The 12,500-nt window shown below is 51.4% G+C and overlaps 2 protein-coding genes across 2 annotated transcripts in view; both read right to left on the bottom strand.

Annotated features, from left to right (window-relative positions):
* Window positions 1–11,032, bottom strand: part of tecpr1a (tectonin beta-propeller repeat containing 1a) — a 16,336-nt gene extending 5,304 nt beyond the window's left edge. The window contains exons 1-15 of the mRNA XM_060036006.1: window positions 10,878–11,032; window positions 9,238–9,512; window positions 8,529–8,711; window positions 7,825–7,947; window positions 7,251–7,370; window positions 6,662–6,836; window positions 5,482–5,579; window positions 5,187–5,288; window positions 4,605–4,753; window positions 3,260–3,942; window positions 2,749–2,894; window positions 2,241–2,396; window positions 1,785–1,934; window positions 944–1,101; window positions 346–576 (exon numbers count right to left, since the gene is read on the bottom strand). Of these exons, the coding sequence (XP_059891989.1) occupies window positions 346–576; window positions 944–1,101; window positions 1,785–1,934; window positions 2,241–2,396; window positions 2,749–2,894; window positions 3,260–3,942; window positions 4,605–4,753; window positions 5,187–5,288; window positions 5,482–5,579; window positions 6,662–6,836; window positions 7,251–7,370; window positions 7,825–7,947; window positions 8,529–8,711; window positions 9,238–9,462 (2,699 nt within the window). The 5' untranslated portion in view covers window positions 9,463–9,512; window positions 10,878–11,032. The remainder of the gene's footprint in view (window positions 1–345; window positions 577–943; window positions 1,102–1,784; window positions 1,935–2,240; window positions 2,397–2,748; window positions 2,895–3,259; window positions 3,943–4,604; window positions 4,754–5,186; window positions 5,289–5,481; window positions 5,580–6,661; window positions 6,837–7,250; window positions 7,371–7,824; window positions 7,948–8,528; window positions 8,712–9,237; window positions 9,513–10,877) is intronic.
* A 466-nt stretch (window positions 11,033–11,498) lies between these two features.
* Window positions 11,499–12,500, bottom strand: part of baiap2l1a (BAR/IMD domain containing adaptor protein 2 like 1a) — a 23,805-nt gene continuing 22,803 nt past the window's right edge. Inside the window, exon 14 of the mRNA XM_060036193.1 lies at window positions 11,499–12,500. This exon is cut by the window's right edge and continues 295 nt beyond it. The gene's annotated coding sequence lies outside the window, so the exon portion shown is untranslated.

Raw genomic sequence — 12,500 nt, 5'->3', positions numbered from 1 at the left:
CCAGAATGGTTTATGAAGTACTATGGAAACAGGATAATGGAGGATCCTCCAAATATCAAGTATACACAATTATTTTGCCAAAGAGCCACCTTTTCTGCCCCCTGCTGGTCACAAACCAGCTAGTGCTTCTTTATTACATGCGGTGACCGACCCCACAATAGTAGTGTTCGTTGTGAGTCAGTATATGAGGCCCACGTCATCCCCCGGCCTGGTAGGTGAAATCACACAGTAGAGGTACATTACCCTGGTACACGTGCATCACCCCGTCACCTGTTGGTGTAGCCTGGTAGGTGAAATCACACAGTAGAGGTACATCACCCTGGTACACGTGCATCACCCCGTCACCTGTTGGTGTAGCCTGAAACCGGGTTCCACCGCTGGTTCTCATAGATGTAGACGCTCTTGACGTCCGTTTGGGTGTAGATGTTGTCCGTGCTGCTGGCCAGGCCCTGGAAGATGCCGCCTCCGTAGCCGCCGGTGTGCACCCAGGCGGTGTGGTCGTAGCCGATGCCCCACACCACCCCTACGCCGTTGCCCTCCACCAGGCGAAGGTGCCCCCCCACCTGCCGCCAGAACCTGACCAACAGAAACATGGAAGGAAAGGTTTTTGGTTGATTTTCAAAAAGCCACTGAAGGTCTCAGGCCAGAACATAACTAGCAATAGAAAGTTTGTCAGTGTAGGCTTCCACGTGCAGGAGTCTTTCAAAACGTTCCTACAAACTACGACGTACTCATCGTAACAATCAACTAGACATCACATTTCACAAAAACTTCCAATGGTAAGAAATGTGCAACAATCGATCACAGTTGATGGTTAACGATTCTGTCCCAAGAGAGAAAGGTGGGGTCGGCTCACTGTCAAGGGTGGTACCCTGATCATGTAAACAACATCATTTAAATCAGGTTTGGCTCCCTCGGGATAAGAGTTGATGAGTGTTCTCACATTTGCTCGCAGGGGGTGGGGTAGGGCAATGCCTCCAGGGCGGGGCTGGGCTCGCTGACGAAGATGTCCCCCCTGCAGGTGACCGACCAGATGGCCTGTTTGGAGGGGGGACCCTGGATCCCCCTGGAGTCACAGCAAGACACGCTCAACAAAGCCAGCTGGACGGGGCCGGGGAGAGATGGAGGGTGAGGGAGGGAGTTATTAGGAGGAGAGGAGTGTAATGGAAGAATGTATATGTTGGTTAGTTTTAATCATTTAAGCTTGGTTTTCTTCAGGTTGTGTTATCTGGCCACCCCGTCTGTTAACTGGTGTCATCTAGTTCCCCTTTGTTAACTTTGTCCCTGGGATGAACCGATCACAAGGACCTCTTTATCGATACCAGAAAAACTAAAGTCTCATCGGTCTGAGGCACAATATCTCAGAAAGAAATTGCCACGTTAGGGGTGAAAGTGGCTTAAGAATGGGTCAGAGACAAGACTTCAAGGAAACTCAAAACTTCCTTTTTCGACCCACCTCCTCAAATAGCATTCTGGTTTTTGCAACAATAAACACAGTTGCTCACTTCACATGAAACAAGGTTCTAAAATTGCGGAGAGAAAGCTTTATTCACTTCAAATGAGAATTTGTAGATATCCATTGTTTGTTTCTCTAATATAATACACATAACTTAAATGTGCTGACATAAGTACTCTCCTTCAGCTAAGGTTACTATGATGCAAATGTTTATTCTCTCTCACTTGGGATTGGCAGTGTTGGATTTCTTTTAATCTCCTGGTCTTATGTGTGATCCGCACCCTAAGAACCGGCTTATCATTTACTATTTGGATCATTTGGACCTCACCCAGTCGTGCATCTCTAGCTCTGTGGAGGCGGCCAACCGGATGGGCCACCTCTGTTTGGTCCTTTCTGCTGTGTAGATGGCGAACGTGTGTTTAGAGTCATTCAACACCGGCACGAAGATGGTCACCTCATTGACAAAGGCATGCAGGTACTGGACGGAAGGAGAGGAGAGGGAGTGCACAAGGTGGGGCAACGGTTAATATGTTGGATCACAATTATTGACAGCCTGAAGGGCATTAGCAGAAGTGTTCATCTCTATGGACACGCACACACACAGAAACTGAAACACAGTGTCAAATAAACATAGGTGACTCACAGGGTGCCCTAAAATGCTAAATCCAACACAAACAGGATGGTATATGAGTACACAAACCTCCTGCTGCTCTGCAGATGAACAAGTTACACACACAGAAACCTGCACCAAACACACTAGGCTCTGTCTCTTTCTTTCCCTCACCTTCTTCTCCTCATTGAAGTTGTAGTAGAGGAAGAGGATGCCGTCCTTGTTGCCGTCCGGGCCGGAGAACTGCTCCAGGGCGAAGCGCACATCCACCCACTTGTGGGGCTTCCAGTCCCTCCACCACTGCATGGTGCCCTTCTTCACCCACACCGACTGCCCGTCGGGGGGGGGGGGGGGGGGGAGGGAACAGAGGGGAGCAGAGAGGGAGTGGAAGAGAAGAGATAAGGAGAGGAGAGAGGAGATGAGGGGAGGGAGGAGAGAATAGAGGGAAGAGAAGAGAGTGGAGAGAGGTGATGGGGAGAGGGAGCAGAGAAAAAACAGAGGAGAGCAGAGAGGGAGGGGAAGAGAAGAGATGAGGAGAGGAGAGAGGAGAGGAAAGCAAAGAAAGACATTTTGATATAAAAAAATACTAATACATAAACGGAAGCATACAAAGATGACCAGAGAAACAGATGATAGCGATGACGAATGGCACGGTGACGGTCCAACGACAGTGGCCCTGTACCTGCTCCACAGCCTGCTCATAGTGTTTGAAGTTCTCCATCTCTCTCTTGGACCTCTGGCCCAGCTGCTCCAGGATCTGCTGGTGCCAGGCCGCCGTCTGGCCCGGGCTGATGGACAGGCTCATGCTCTGGACCGACTGGACCAACGCTGTCCACGGGAATGACAAAACATGTTGAGTTTAGTTAGCTCTTTATACAGAGCACACTCACGTTGATTCTAGTTTTAGATACATGTCACGAACGAGCAAGGCCGGTGGTGAGGCCATCTTGTTCTAGGAGGCCTACAGGTCGACTGCGGACACTGGGGTTCAAACCCAGAGAGTCGGACCACCGCTCGACACTAGCATGCCTGCCTGCACTGTTCACGGTTCAACCAACACCGTTAACGGCTTCCACACTTCAGATCAAGGGCCCTCCCTCCACGTCAGATCAATAGACAGACGGACGGACGCGGAGACAGAGAGACAGCGGATGGGGACAGGGACAGACAGAAGGAGACAGAGTTCAACCCACCCCCAGTGGCCCCGGGGCCGCTGAACCAGTGGAGCTGAGAGTGGGAGTCCACGGCGCAGCCCCCGCCGCTGACCCAGGCCCACATGGGGGGTCCGTCCTCCCCGTAGGGCTCCTCCTCCAGGGCCAGGGAGTAGGTCACCACGGACGACAGGCTGCAGGTGTCTGCGCGGTCCGGCCCCGCCCACCCGGGCGCCCCCTCCGCCACGGGGTCCGGCTGGCTCTGGGTCTCCTCCAGGTCCACGTTGCTCCAGAGCGGGCCCCGGGACTGGCTGGAGGAGAGGCCCGGCGCCGGAGCGGAGGAGGAGGTGGAGGAGGTGGTGGTGGTGGGGGGGGGCGGCGGCCCCGGCTGGCCGTCCTCCTCCTCCTGGGCGGGGAGCCCGGCGGCTGAGGGGCCCCCGTCCCCGGGCCGGTCGGAGAGGAGCTCGGAGATGAAGCTGTCGCTGGTCACCTTGGGGACGCTGCGGGCGTTCGGCGGGGGGGCCTCGTCGACGAGGTAGGCCAATGGGGGCAGGGGGGCGTTGTCCAGGGCGGGGTCAGGGGCGTGGCCGGGGTCCCCCGCGTGAGCGTCTGAGGTCGCTGGGACGGGGGAGCCCCCCGAGGCCGCCCGCTCCCGCTCGATGTCAGAGTCGGCGTCGCTGGCCGCCGATTGGCCGCGCACCTCGCCGGTGAAGAAACAGCCGGCGCTACGACGCGATGAGAACAGAATACAGGAACAGAGACGTCAGGAGGCAGTTGGGCTGTTTGGATTTCAATATAGTGCAGAAGGTGTACACAGTGTCTGACCACAGCCTCAACGGCTGATTGGACCACCTCTGAACGTAATCACTAGGCTTGCCTTGGAGAGTAAACACAAGGGCGTGTGTGTGTGTGTGTGTGTGTGTGTGTGTGTGTGTGTGTGTGTGTGCGCAAGTATGCTGCAATACATTTAATAGGCCCGCTATACAACGCTAAAATGTAAAGACTTTAGAGTCAATGTTTATGGATTGATAGTGACGTCTGTCTGTCTGTCTGTCTGTCTGTCTGTCTGTCTGTCTGTCTGTCTGTCTGTCTGTCTGTCTGTCTGTCTGTCTGCCTGCCTGCCTGTCTGTCTGTTTGTCTGTCTGTCTGCCTGCCTGCCTGCCTGCCTGCCTGCCTGCCTGCCTGTCTGTCTGTCTGTCTGTCTGTCTGTCTGTCTGTCTGTCTGTCTGCCTGCCTGCCTGCCTGCCTGCCTGTCTGTCTGTCTGTCTGTCTGCCTGCCTGCCTGCCTGCCTGCCTGTCTGTCTGTCTGTCTGTCTGTCTGTCTGTCTGTCTGTCTGTCTGTCTGCCTGTCTGTCTGCCTGTCTGTCTGTCTGTCTGTCTGTGTTACCTGTGGAGGCTGCTTGTGCTGGCGCTGGAGTGCGAGCGCTCGCTGTCTCTGGGCGCGCTCAGAGCTCGCCACGCCTTCCCGCTCAGCTCGCTGGCGGTGACGCCCTGCCGCTGGTACAGACCCCGCTCTGCGCTGCCCAGGGCCCACACCTGGGGGCCAGACCTGGGTTAGACAGTCATCACGGACGCTCACTCTACTCAGCGGCTCGGGCTACAGCAGCTTCCTCTGGAAGATCTCCTCACAACAACCGGAGCAACGCATGCATTTCTTGCTCGATTGATTTCAAAAACCTTATCAAAAAGTATGGAGTAAAAAGTATCCTTATAGGTTAGAATTCAAAATTATTAGAATAACACTCGCATTCCTTTTGAGCAAGTTTCAAATTTTTATCGTGTTCAAATTTCAATGCATATTTGATCACAGTTTCTATATAAAAGTTTTTTCTATATAAAAATGTTAAGGTTCTTGAAAAAGGTGACAAAGGAGGCAATATTTTCTCGACAGTATTTCATGTCGCTGCACGGCCTTGTTTTAGGATTCTACTAAAACCAGGAATGGATCAGTCGGTGGGCTCGGACTCGCCTGGTCGTTGAGGCCCACGTTGACCATGATCATCTCCCCCACCATGCCGATCCAGCCGGTGCCACACGGGTTGTGGGAGTTCACACCTCGCCTGAACCACACCTTGGGGAACACAGGACGATGGAGGTTACAGCCAATAATGAGTGATCAATAATCGATAAAACACGAAGAAATAAATATATGTACTATGTGTGTGTGTGTGTGTGTGTGTGTGTGTGTGTGTGTGTGTGTGTGTGTGTGTGTGTGTGTGTGTGTGTGTGTGTGTGTGTGTGTGTGTGTGTGTTACATCCAATACCTTGTTGTCCTTGGTTACAGCCCACACCACATTGACCCCTACTGCCACGCCGGTGGCGCCCACAGTGCTGGGAGAATCCACTACGGTCCAGGCAGTACCTGACAAGCACCCACACACACACCTCAATTTAACAAAGTCAAAGCGGAACAAAGCCACTTATCTCCTTGTTTTACAATCATCGCAAATTAAAAATACCCCCCACCCAGTGCCCCCCACCCAGTGCCCCCCACCCAGTACCCCCCACCCAGTACCCCCCACCCAGTGCCCCCCACCCAGTGCCCCCCACCCAGTACCCCCCACCCAGTACCCCCCACCCAGTGCCCCCCACCCAGTACCCCCCACCCAGTACCCCCCACCCAGTACCCAGTACCCCCCACCCAGTGCCCCCCACCCAGTGCCCCCCACCCAGTACCCCCCACCCAGTACCCCCCACCCAGTACCCTCCACCCAGTGCCCCCCACCCAGTGCCCCCCACCCAGTACCCCCCACCCAGTACCCAGTGCCCTCCACCCAGTACCCCCCACCCAGTACCCCCCACCCAGTACCCCCCACCCAGTACCCCCCACCCAGTGCCCCCCACCCAGTACCCAGTGCCCCCCACCCAGTGCCCTCCACCCAGTACCCCCCACCCAGTACCCCCCACCCAGTGCCCCCCACCCAGTACCCAGTGCCCCCCACCCAGTGCCCTCCACCCAGTGCCCTCCACCCAGTACCCCCCACCCAGTGCCCCCCACCCAGTACCCCCCACCCAGTACCCCCCACCCAGTACCCCCCACCCAGTACCCCCCACCCAGTACCCTCCACCCAGTACCCCCCACCCAGTGCCCTCCACCCAGTACCCCCCACCCAGTACCCCCCACCCAGTACCCTCCACCCAGTACCCAGTGCCCTCCACCCAGTACCCCCCACCCAGTGCCCTCCACCCAGTACCCCCCACCCAGTGCCCTCCACCCAGTACCCCCCACCCAGTACCCCCCACCCAGTACCCCCCACCCACCACCCAGTACCCCCCACCCAGTACCCCCCACCCACCACCCAGTACCCCCCACCCACCACCCAGTACCCCCCACCCAGTGCCCCCCACCCAGTACCCCCCACCCACCACCCAGTACCCCCCACCCAGTACCCCCCACCCAGTGCCCTCCACCCACCACCCAGTACCCCCCGATCCAGGACCCACCGCTGGGGCAGTCGCGGCCGATGCCCTCCCTGACGACCAGCTGGCCCTCCCACAGCACAGCCCACACCAGCTCCCCCGGCCCACAGCTGATCTGCACCACCTCCCCGGGCACCGGCACCTCCGTCCAGGACGAGCCCTCGGGGTTATGGTGCTGGATGCCCTCCCGGTACCACACCTGGTGGAGGAGGAGGAGGAGGAGGTGGAGGAGGATGAGGTGGAGGCGGGACAGACAGAGAGAGCGCGAGGAGGAGAGATGACTCCCAGATAGTAGGAGTACAAAGAGACGGATTGGTATCCAGCAGGAGGAGATGAAACAGGAGAGGCCAAATGGTTTTTGTTTCATTTTCTTTCAGTGTTTGTTAACATGCGTGTGTTTGTGTGTCTGTGTGATTGTACGCATGCGTGTGCGTGTGTGTATGTGAACTCATGACCAGCGCATCAGTGTGTGTGTGCACTTATGCAAATATGTGCGTGTGTGTGTGTGTGTGTGTGTGTGTGTGTGTGTGTGTGTGTGTGTGTGTGTGTGTGTGTGTGTGTGTGTGTGTGTGTGTGTGTGTGTGTGTGTGTGTGTGTGTGTGTGTGTGTGTACCTTGCCCTGCAGGGACACGGCCCACAGTGAGAGCCGGCCCCTGGGCTCCTCGCTGATCTCCCAGCCCCCACAGCTGATGTCGCTGACGGGGTCCGGGAGGGCCGACTGCTCCGAGGGGATCTGTCAGCACCGGAAGAGAGACGCAGGTGAACACACAGACACACACTATACACAATAGCAAACACACACACACACGCATACATATACACACACAATACCAAACGCACACACACACACACAATACCACACACACCAACACACACACACAAATGTATACACTATGCACAATACCACACACACACACACACACACACACACACACAAACCCAAACATTACAAGACGGACACACAATATAATACCACACAAACACACATGCAATTCAATTTGTACCACTTAAACACCGGACACGATGCCACATATAACACACACACACACACACACACACACACACACACACACACACACACACACACACACACACACACACACACACACACACACACACACACACACACACACACACACACACACACACACACACACTGAATAACAGGCCAGCCCTTGTCCACCCACCTTAGCCCAGCTGTCTCTGGCCTTGTACCTTCTGTAGCGCAGCCAGCGCCTGCGCCGCACGCAGGAGTTCCACTTCTTGTCCTTGGTGTAGGTGGCCGGGAAATCCATGGCGTAGGTCCAGCCCTGTGGACCAATCAGCACACAGAACCACGTCAGCACTGAGCCCCCAGCCGGTCAGGGACGGAGACAGGCGGGGGACGATCGACAGGGTGGGCGGACAGATAGACGCTGTAACATTTGCCTTGAGTTGTTTTAGGAAGTTTCAGTAAATTACTTAATAAAGTAACAGAGAACATGGGGTGAATATATATATATATATATCATTTTGAATAAAATGGGAGGTATGGGATAGGTTGATATGCTGTACATATATGGGGAATAAGAGAGAAAGAAATGTGGAAACAGAGACAGAGAGAGACGAGTGATAGGCAGAGTCAGATACGTTGAGAGATTTTGAAAGACACACAAAGAAAGAAGGAAAGAAAGAAAGAGAGAGAGACAGAGAGATGAGAAGAGATGCAAGAGAGAGAGAGAGATTGCGAAAGACAGACAGCGGGCGAGAGAGCGAGACGGGGATAGACGACAGGCGTCTTAACGTAGCAGGGAACCGAACGACACGAGAGAGACGCAGATGCGGCAAAAAAAGCAACACTGTGAGCGACGGACGGAGACGCACAGAGAGACGAAAGCCCTTGGCTGCTCACCCCTTTCTCGGTGGGCTCTGCCTCAAAGTTCTCGTCGGCGTACCAGTCGGCCTCCCACTCCCAGCCGCTGGAGGGCAGGTCGAAGCTGTCCAGCGGCTGGTGCACCAGGCCCGTCACATCACTCCACTGCCAGCGGTCGCTGGGCAACAGGCGCTCGGAGAATCCGTCCACGGGATTCCATCGCTGGCAGAAGGACACACAGACGAAGATGAAGGCCGATTGTCTTAGTACAACGTAGAAGAAAAATATAACCCGGTATAGACTATCATGCATTTTGGAAGTATATTGCTTTGATTCGTAAACTTGGTTTTTGGAATAGTTCAGCTATAAAAAAGTTCTGGGTTCAATTCCCAACATCTGCAGTCTAATCTGCAGGCATCCTTGAACAACAACCTCATCTGTACCGGTGACTTTATCTGTTTTTCTCTGCAAGTGCCTTTGGATAAAAGTGAACGTGTAATAACACTGTAATAAATTAATACATAGCAGCATTGTCAATGGTATTTGTATTCTGCCCTACCAGAAACGTTTGACTAGATTAATGAACAAACTAAATGATATGATATGAACCCAACCAGGGAACCAGCGAAGGGTCCAACCATCTTCTGGGGCCCGTTCCCATCAAACCTCTCAATCCCAAGCACGTTCCGAACCCCCATAACAGGAACCGCCCCAGCCCCCAGACTGAAGCCCGAAGCGGAGACCCCACCTGGTTCTCGTAGGTCTCCTCCTGGTAGCGGATGGACAGGTCCGAGGCGTGGACGTTCAGGTAGATGTTGTGGTCGCACGCGATGCCCCAGCAACACTGCGTCGCTGCGGTGACGCGCTTGAACTCCAGCTTGGTGTCATGGCACTGCTCCCACTGCTGCCCCCCCGTCGACAGGCGGTAGACGCGGCCACGCACGTCCACCGCCCACAGCAAGGACACGGGCATGGCTCTGCAGCTGCTCCCCGCGCCTGGGCGACCGAGATGGGGCGGGCGGGCTTAGGGTACGGAGGACGAGAGAGATAAGAGATCAGTGGGGAGTGGGGACAGAGAGAGAGAGAGAGAGAGAGAGAGAGAGAGAGAGAGAGAGAGAGAGAGAGAGAGAGAGAGAGACAGAGACAGAGACAGAGACAGAGACAGAGAGACAGACAGAGAGCGAGATGGAGCGAGAGAGTTTGGCTGATCAAACGTGTATAATATAGAGGCAGACACCCTCGAAGAGGATCTGCAACCACACTCTTTAGCTGGATGTCTTTCTTTTTTCTGTTATAATAGATTCACTTGTACAAACAAAAATTTGATCAATCAGGAGAGAGAGAGAGAGAGAGAGAGAGAGAGAGAGAGAGAGAGAGAGAGAGAGAGAGAGAGAGAGAGAGAGAGAGAGAGAGAGGGTCATTGCCAAGCTCAAATAAAGATCCTGAATCATTAATAAGACATCCCATTTAGCCTCCACCAAAGAAAGGCTGCACATGACAGAATTGATGTGGTTTTTATTACGTCTTTGGGACTAGTGTCCCTTAAAGTAGGCCTACTACCAACCAAATAGAACAACAGCCTTAGGCCTAACACAAGCTGTTAATTATCCCTGCAAAGTGTAAAGCTGCTGACCCTTCTCTCAACGTCTAGTGTTTGTTTGTGTAAACGCTGCGTTGTCCTGAATGTTGCCAACTTTGCCAAATAGTTTATTTTTCCAATTAGATGTGAGGAAACACAAGACGCGCGTAATTATAGGTCTGCACCGCGACAGGCGTTTAGACAAGGGAGACACTGTTATCTGTGGGTGGAAAGGATGACCCTGACAGTACACTGAATACTCCAACTCAGATACTATTTCATACTGTTGCTATGCATCAGTGCATGGTGAGTCAAAGTTACCAAAAGTAAGTAGGATATGACCACAGAATTTTGAATATACAATCAAATAAGAACAATGTCAATGATGGTTGTGGTCTTTCTAAAAGGATTGCAAAGTGCCAATACAAAATCCAACCAGTGACGACCAGTCAATGTGGATCGAATCACTTCAAAGCCTATCACCAAGCATAATAAATAGTTATAAAGTAACCTGATCATGAAATATCAGTACAGAAGGTAAACATGCGGACAGTGGTGAGGAGTAACTCTTGTTACGTTGTAACGAATGGTGCTAATGTATGAGGGAAAGCATGACATGCCCGAAATGTAACGATGATCTTTGAGTCATGTTAGATGGTCATATGCTAAATCTGATTATAGTATTAATTTGTAATGATAATAACGCCTAACGTTACACCCTTATATCGTACAAGCTAATGGTCGTCCGCCTGTTTGCTTTGACACACGATCAGAGGCTTAGATCTCTTGAAATAAAAACAAATACCAACCTTTTCTCTTTCGTTTTCTCTCATATACGACCTATCTTTGTAGATATTCCTCTAATATTCATTCAGCAAGTGAAAGTGGATGGACATCGTAATATCGTCACGTCTTTACATCACAGTAGGTTCTCTTTTTTGACACAGGAAGTGGTGTAGTTTCTCCACTCCCATTGGGTGTCGCGCTGCGTTTTATCCTCCACCTATCATGTTCGGTCTGCGGTCATTACACTTCCTCACCGCTAGATGCTGCTGTTGTCCACACAGAAAGTAGAGGAAAGATCATCGTTGTTTCTATTTCAGTGTCTTGCTTATTTTGTATTCATTGCATACTCTCAGTTCTAAGAAGAATCAAAGTCTCACGTGTATGTAGCTGAATGTATGTTTTTACCTTGGTGGGCGGGAGTGCTGTGAAGGGTCGTGCATGTGAAAGCATGGTTGTTCTCCTTTAAATGTATTAGAGCTATCAGTATGTCCTGCTGAGACCTTTGCCCTCTACAGGTGTGCTCTCTTGGACTGTTGACTCAACTTATTTTGTAACGTGGTCTACTAGTGGTCTATATCATCAACTGTTATTATCAACTGTTTAATCAAAAAATGAACTTTAACTCATCTCAAAGGGTCACACGATATTTCTTATGTTGTTTTATTGAGAAACAAAAAGACTACAATAGCCACCACAGAGGCAAGGCAGTACTACTCATTGAAAAAAACAAACATAATAATAACTATTTCATAATCAATCCAGTTTTAAACATCTCTTATTCTGTGAGGTACCCAGCTTTATCATTGCCTCCAACCACAAATAATTTGTTTTCCATACAAAATATATTTTCTTAATTTGCTCCATACATACATACATACATACATACATATGCTACACAATGCATTTTAAAACTTCTACCTTCCTCGTTGTACTATGTATATCTATTGTAAAAGAATAACTTGAAACATGGCATACAAATACAACATCGTTCATCTTTCGTTCAGGTAGATCTGTATAGGCCTATCTGTGGTGCGGTGTCCACTGTTAATCAAAAGATTTAGATCACAATTGAAGCAAAGTAGACCCAACATTCAGCGAGAAAAACAAATAGGGAAAATATGCCTTCCATTGAAATGTACACATTTAAAATACATTCTAGAAGTCAATGGCAAATCAAAAATCTATGTGGCCCCAAAAGTGTCATGTGCCATGTTACTTTTTGAAAACAGCTCCACGACGAACTTCTGTGCAGAAAGATTAACTTGTAAATAAATAGCCTGTTCGAAGGGTGCACTCGTAAAACGCAGCCCATTTACAATAACATATGTCACTCTCCCTTCATCCTCACACAATGTCTCTAACAAACTATCTAAGTTTAAAAATAAATAAAGAGAAAATGAAGAAACACTTGATGCTTAGTCAGGAAGGCAACCTGCTTGCTAGTCTGTCTCAGGACCGTTCCAACCACTAGGTGTCGCCATATTCACAACTGCACCTGGACGTCATATATATCCAATCATTGGCAAGGAAATCTACCAATGATTGATTGATTGATCGATTGGTCGGTAACGAAATTATCAGTGACCCAACTATATATTAATACACATAGCCAGCTAGATGCACAAAGTCGAAATTAATTGAAAAAG

Source organism: Gadus macrocephalus, chromosome 18 (assembly GCF_031168955.1).
Source record: "Gadus macrocephalus chromosome 18, ASM3116895v1".
NCBI classification, from domain to species: domain Eukaryota; kingdom Metazoa; phylum Chordata; class Actinopteri; order Gadiformes; family Gadidae; genus Gadus; species Gadus macrocephalus.
The sequence above is the reverse complement of the archived record's forward strand: the minus strand, read 5'-3'. Positions and strand labels throughout refer to the sequence as shown.